The following is a 7,156-nucleotide window of genomic DNA, read 5'->3' as shown; positions in this document are numbered from 1 at the left end:
CTATCATCATAACACATTAGCAGTAGTGAACAAATAAAAACAAATCAATCAATCATAATAATAGAATTCTTTACAGTTTACCTGCATTTTTATTTGATTTCAGGCACGAATGGATGAACTTGAAGAGCACAAGATAGAGACTTGGCGGGGTAAGTTCTGACCAAGTTGGTAAATCATTAAAGCAGTCCCATGAGGGAAAAAACAGCCATTCATAATAATATTTACAGCTGTTTTTTGGGTCACATGTGCTTTTAGTAAACAATCGCTAAACTTGTAACAAAGTACAAAATCAATTTGGAATTTGGAATTGATCAACATTAAGGAGGATTTATTTGCTTTTTATGAAATATCAGAAAAGCATACTTTTCTCAAGGGATTATATGATCCCCTATCACACACGGACAAATGATACTATTCAATTATAGCCTTTGGCTGAGGTCGATACCTGGATTTCTCGGGTCGATAAATCATGGTATCGACCGAAGTCAAAGGCTACAATTGTTTTATTATTTTCAAAAGAGTAATGTTAGCAATCTGAAAAAAAATTCACATCAAAAATCTACGAAAACGGGATGATGCGTTCGTTTGGAGATTCGTCATAATTCTATTTTTAGAAACACCCAATCCTTCAACAAAAATCACGTACGCGCTCCAAGTCAATATCAGTTTTTATCGGTGGACACGTGATACACTCCTGTCCAATCACTTGTCGGGAATGATATGAAAAAAATAATAAATCAAATTATCAACAGAAGTTTAGTTATAATGTTGTCAAGATCAGATCTGTTGTTATTAAGTACACACCAGCCTTTTTTTCATTATGACCCTATTTTGACCCCTAAAATGTTAGTACTTCTACTTCATCATAATTCCAAGTTGTTCTTACTTTCTTTAATTAAAAATGTTTCATATTCCTAAGATTTTCTTAAGTTATATTTCATTTTTTTTCTCTCATTTTTTTTATTATAATTTCCAAATAACTGTTGTTTCCTGTAGAGGAGCTGAAGGACAAACAGAAACCGTTTGTGTACATTGACCCGGATGCTAGTTTGTTTGACGCTATCAAGACATTGATCGACAAACATGTACACAGACTTCCAGTCATCGACAGACCGTCGGGCAACGCAATCTACATCCTCACTCACAAACGGATTCTTCGATTTCTGTATCTTTATGTAAGTAAAGGAACGCGACCACGTATATAGAGTACTTAAAGTGTGTGGTAGTGTAAGGAAATACATTACTTCCATTTACAAACATTTCTTCTGATGGCACATTTTGAAATAGAAGCAGTTTTTCTTAAAGCGGACAGGTCAGTGATGTCGCTACAAAGTACAATCACTGCTATGCGCCGTCGCTGAAAATATAGTTCATTTGAAAAAGACAAGGAATGTTTATTTTCCTGTTCATAAATTATTCATTTTTAGATATCATGCAACATCAATCCATTTATAATGACTTTGTTTCCTATGATAATACCCTTTCAAGGTAAATCATATATTTTAGTAAGTTGTATTAAACTTTGGTTGTATTAATATGACCTACTTTTATCCACTGACAGATCAATGAACTACCAAAGCCTAGCTATATGCAGAAAACATTGAAGGAGTTGTCCATAGGAACATACAACAATGTTATCACGGTGAGTAGGATCAGAATGTTTTGTTTGTTTGTTTGTGAGAAGAAGTTTTCTGAGATATCATTAGTTAACAATTGAGTTCTTCAGAGTTTTTAATTACTAGTTGTTCTTCAGAGTGAACTTACAGTTGCTAATAAGGACACTAGCTTCAGATGTAACTGAACTGATTGAGCAAAGTATGCAAAAATATTTGGTCATAGAGTGAAATTGAGTAAACGTACATCCCTGTACAATGTAGGACACCCGATAACGGCTTTAATTCAATCTCTCAAAAGAGCCAGATTTTTATGAGAATAAAGCTTGTAGTTCTAATTGAAGAGAGTTTCAATGGCAAATACAAACCCAGAAGAAAAGCTAGACATGTGTGTTTGGTGAAATGGCGATATCTTCATTTTAACATACTTTTATCATTTTTGTTGTGGACACATGGCTGTATTGTTATTATGTATATGATAACAACTTCATAGTACAACTTCAGTTTTGTTACGGATCAAGAAGTTATAAACATTTTTGAAAAAAACTTGTATGTATAAATGTTTTAACTTTGTTGCCAGGCAACAACAGACACACCGCTGTTCAAGGCCCTGAACATGTTTGTGGAACACAGAATATCGGCACTTCCTGTCCTCGACGCTAACAAACGTGTCGTCAATATATACGCCAAGTTTGACGTCATCGTAAGTCTGCCAATATATTATTGTCCATCTATCAACTGCTATTTCATGTTTGACAGTATCGATATATATTCCATTTTTGTCACCATTGACTTCCAGTAATAATATTGCAAGCCTGTGTCTTTGAAGTGCTTGATGCTACACCAATAAAATAGTGATCAATACACAAAGTTTGACATCATTAAAATGTTCATCTCTGAGAAAGAAGGATGATTTCTATATAATATAACAATGTAGATTCATACTTCTTGGGTGGGGGACTGAAATATGTTAACATTTGATGCTTCATTGTAAGTAGTTATACCAATAGTGAGAATCCTTGGAGGGAATGACAAATCGAGATATCAAAACAATATTGTTCCATTTTCTATCACAACACACAAGAAAAACTCAATTTCTGCTCACCCTGATTTTCTCCATCACGACATTGTGGATGTTATTGGTTTAGAATCATTGTCTATTTTATGTGTAATTTTAGAATCTGGCAGCGGAGAAGTCTTACAATAACCTAGACATAACAGTGGAACAAGCTTTACAGCATCGGGAACAGGTACGTACATTCAATAATACCAACACGTAATGCATGTGTTTTTCCTATATTTTAATGTAGTGTATTCCTGACATACTTAGTTCTGTCGTCTGGCTTCGGATATAATGTACATGTGATTTTTAAGTTAACAGATTTCAGTCTGCTTAACTGTTCCTGACAAAATCAAACTGTTTGTTTTTGTAGGAGAATTGGTTTGAGGGAGTTGTGACGTGTCAGGAGACTGACTCACTAGATTCTGTCCTGGAGAAGATTGTCAGAGCAGAGGTAAGTAGTTTAACATTATAGATACAATACAATAATTCTAAAAATAAAATCTCTACAGAATGGTATTGTTTGTCCTTTATAGAAATATTACTTGGCATATTTATGTTTTAGAAAAAAAGATTATATAAAATAATAATTTTTGTTGACTTTTTAAAAAGGTAAGATGAATTGAGTAACAAATGCATATTTTACAGCAAATCTTAATTTAACCAAACACACAATTCCTTAAAAACACCTTTCCAAAATATGTCCACATTAAGAAAGAAAAAAACCCCTGGAAAATACTTGTTATATATGGTTTATTGAAGAGAATAATTTTATTATATATATATATATGTATGGTTAATTAAGGGAGATAACTCAACAAAAACAGCTTGTCTAAATCCTTATCTGACCTTGACCTTTCTCTCCACAGATCCACCGTTTGGTGATCACAGACAATGACATGCACGTGGTTGGCATGGTGTCTTTGTCCGACATACTTACGTTCTTAGTTCTCACGCCGTCAGGTAGGAAAATTTATATAACAGTACTTATCATCAGTGTTATATTTCCATCATTGTATTACAATTGCTGGAGTGAGTATGCCCTAAACTAACACACACATGACAAATTATTAAAAAAAAAAATCAAATGAGGGGTCATATAGGGTTTAACTAAAGGACAAGCCTGCTAGTTACAGGTCATTTTTGGTTTTATGAAGACTTGTAAAAGCTGAACATGTATTTGTTGCTGTAAATAAATGAGGAAATGCTGAAAATAGTTCAACCAAGATGAGGTAGTCAAAAGCCAAAATGTATGGAGCTTCAGATATTCCAGCCAATTAATAAGAGTGCAGTCAAAGAGTTAGCTTACCGCTTTTTAAGGGCGACATGTTCTTTTAGAAAATACCCACTTAATACATTTGAGGGGAGATAATCTTGTAGTCTTCCAGAATTTTTCACATCATGGTTATTCTAGTAATCGTTGTCAATTTTGTTTTCAGGATTTGAACCGTCGTTAAAGACATCCTGATTTCTACTGTATTTGATGACTTGAATAACTTAATGTTGACTAGTTCAACTTAGAGGGAGGCAGTGTGGGGTATTGGAGCTGTCAATCACCAAAGTTGGTGAGGCTTCAGATATACCGGCCAATTACTAAGAGTCGATGCATCAATTGGGCGAACCATGGAGAGGAGGACGGTCAAGTGTCCATCACAGCACGACGTTCCGACCAATGGAAGGAGCTTCAGTGAGGAACAGGATTGATTATAGTCGAGGCAGTGAAGATGATGGAGACTCTATATCATTCTTTCATAGGTTTTTTAATTGGTCAGACATCATTACACCATGATTTATATCAAGAATGATAATTAAAACATATTTAAGAGTGTAGATAATTTATTACTATTTTTCTGATGAATGATTTTCTTAGAGGCTGACATGTGGTCAGGTGATGATCGAGCTTCTATTCACTTTCGTCAGGTATTTTGAATATTTGAGATAAGTTTAATGTCGCTGACAGAGCCGAGGATTTCATTTCCAATAGCGAGATGTGATTTTGTCTGATATGCTCAAATATTTGTTCATCAGTCAAAATGTCACACATGTAGATGGAAAAATCTACAAAAATGAAAGAAATGGCGAACATCATAGACAGAAACTCACCATATGGTACGGAAGTATCAAAGTCTCAATATCAAATATTAAGGACTGGAAATGACACTGATAGAATGGTCTGGATGCTAATGAAAGGGAAGTAAACCATAATAAACAGCTAGTTGTTCAGTACTTGTAAGCTTGAAAAATTATTAATTTTTGTTTCCTTTTTTCCCCCCATCATTTGAAAATATACAAATACTGCTCGTACATTTGGTTCATGTTTTGACGTCTTCACTTATGATCATACACAATGTATGCCATCTTATAAAGGTCCTGGGCGTTAGCAACTTGGGAAAATTAGCATGATTGCAGAATTTAAAATGATCACCCTTCAGAAGGAATCAAGATTAAATTTGATTTGTTCTACTGTAAAGAGTAGAAATTGGATGCAGAATATGGGAAAGTATGTGAAGTAGATCAGAATCATTATAACAAAATCCAAATTCCAAATAACAAAGGGATAAGATATCAAATTTCTGATCCAAATATCCCTAGATTCAGTAAGCCTGTGGCATTATTTACGTTTTTGTGTAAAACTTTCTATACCTTTATCAATAATATTACTCTTTTTTACGTACTTGATTCTGTGAACCAGCCTTCTGTATTTATGTTACCATCAGCATGCATGTCTTACTTTATACTATCATCCACGTGATATTTAAGTTAATTGTTCGATTCATGACAAGAAATATCAATGAAAACAAGTAATCAACAGTATTTTGTATGTTCAACTGAAGTCTGTATGTTAAAGCACATTACAACTGTAGGATTAAGTATATCATAATTATCTCATGTAAAGAAATATAATAGCATTAATTTATGGTAATATTTTATTAAGCTGAAAGCTTTTAACAATGTCATATTATATTATGTTGGCTTTTCATCTAAATAAATTAGAGTTTTTATTTGATCATGTTCACAATTAAGTGACGAGAAATTGATAAAGTAGACAAAAAACAGAGGTAATAAAATATGAACAGGAAAGCAACAGAAATAACAGTTCTTATTTTCAAGAAGTAATGTAGAATTATTTTATTTATATGTGTCCACTTCATATCATATGAGTACTATTTTTTACCTTGTCAAATTAAACTTGAGATGTTTCGTTCGTTCATTGGGAACCAGGACTGTTGTATCTAAAGGACGTTTTCTATGGTAGTGTTGTGCTCATGGCCTTCAGACTGGGCTCTGTATAGCTCCTAAAGGGTTGGGCCCTGTAGGGACAGTTAATGTCATTGTGGTGATCTGCAAGGACTCCCGTTGGTATTGAGCTCACAGCCTCATTAAGTGTTAAGCTCCTGAAGTGTTGAGCTCGGGGCCTTCTGAAGGGAAATTTACTGATAAAAACCATGTGTAAAACCATCTGTAAAACCATGTTTAAACTTGTTGCCCGTTTGTTTTTAAACAATATTTTTTTTACTGATCTGATTGATTTTAGTTTGTAAACCAACTTTTTTTCATGAACAATGAGTTGCCCAAACCTCCTAACCCCAATCCCAAAGAATTTTTTTTATAAGCAAAGCTACCTACAAAAGTTTATTTACAACTTAAGTTTCTTACCAGTAAAACATTATCTTAAACATTTTCAAGATAAAAATAGAAAATGAAAGTTGAATTACTGATTCAGGAAAAAGCGCCTTTGTTCATAGATCTGTGAAAAATGTGTTGATCCTGTTAATATAATAAATGTACAGTCTTCAGAAAGTATTGAGCTTTTTTCCCCTTCATATTCAGGAAGTGTTCATTGTTCGAGTCCTACCCGGGAGCATTAATTCAATGTATACATGTTTTTATTGATGGTTTTGACTAGATGTATTTTGATATGAGAAGCGTCTGTTCATCCGTCAGTCTGTCTTCACTATAGCTTCATGGTAACTTGCTTAAATATGAATAGATTTTGATGAAACTTGCACATACAATATACAAAGATTAAGTTTGATGTTGAATAAAATCCATGCATAGCATACTGTGCTTTGATTTATCAACAGTTTCTGCACAACAAGTTCATGAAATATATAACTCAATTTTGATCAAACTTTGGCAATACAGTAATTATACAAAGACGGGATGATTTTAAAGTAAGGCTGAATGTGCTTGTTAAATAAGCTCTCTAGTTTTGATGGTTAAACATGAATTACATTATAAGCGAAGGGAGGTAACAACTGTACAAGTAAAGGTCATGTGACATAAATATATTCAGCTAGTAAATCACCGTGTCCCAGAAATATCCAGTACCGACATTGTTACTTGTTATAATTCAATATTTTCATACATTTTCTACAAGAATGCATCAGAAGGATCCGTTGTTGTACAATGAGTCTAAGTAGACGCTACACTCTGTACACGGGATGGGTATACATTGTTCTGCCCCGATAGTACCCTTCTT

General features: G+C 33.6%; 1 protein-coding gene across 1 annotated transcript in view; it reads left to right on the top strand.

Moving 5' to 3' along the window:
* The window catches only part of LOC110460392 (5'-AMP-activated protein kinase subunit gamma-2-like), an 11,256-nt gene extending 4,743 nt beyond the window's left edge, over window positions 1-6,513 (top strand). Inside the window, exons 4-11 of the mRNA XM_021513267.1 lie at window positions 104-149; window positions 997-1,175; window positions 1,562-1,642; window positions 2,194-2,316; window positions 2,792-2,863; window positions 3,047-3,127; window positions 3,543-3,636; window positions 4,113-6,513. Coding sequence (XP_021368942.1) covers window positions 104-149; window positions 997-1,175; window positions 1,562-1,642; window positions 2,194-2,316; window positions 2,792-2,863; window positions 3,047-3,127; window positions 3,543-3,636; window positions 4,113-4,141 — 705 coding nt within the window. The 3' untranslated portion in view covers window positions 4,142-6,513. The remainder of the gene's footprint in view (window positions 1-103; window positions 150-996; window positions 1,176-1,561; window positions 1,643-2,193; window positions 2,317-2,791; window positions 2,864-3,046; window positions 3,128-3,542; window positions 3,637-4,112) is intronic.
* Window positions 6,514-7,156: the final 643 nt, after the last annotated feature.

Source organism: Mizuhopecten yessoensis, unplaced genomic scaffold, assembly GCF_002113885.1.
Source record: "Mizuhopecten yessoensis strain PY_sf001 unplaced genomic scaffold, ASM211388v2 scaffold10381, whole genome shotgun sequence".
Taxonomy (NCBI): Eukaryota; Metazoa; Mollusca; class Bivalvia; order Pectinida; family Pectinidae; genus Mizuhopecten; species Mizuhopecten yessoensis.
This window is presented reverse-complemented; position numbering and strand designations above follow the sequence as displayed.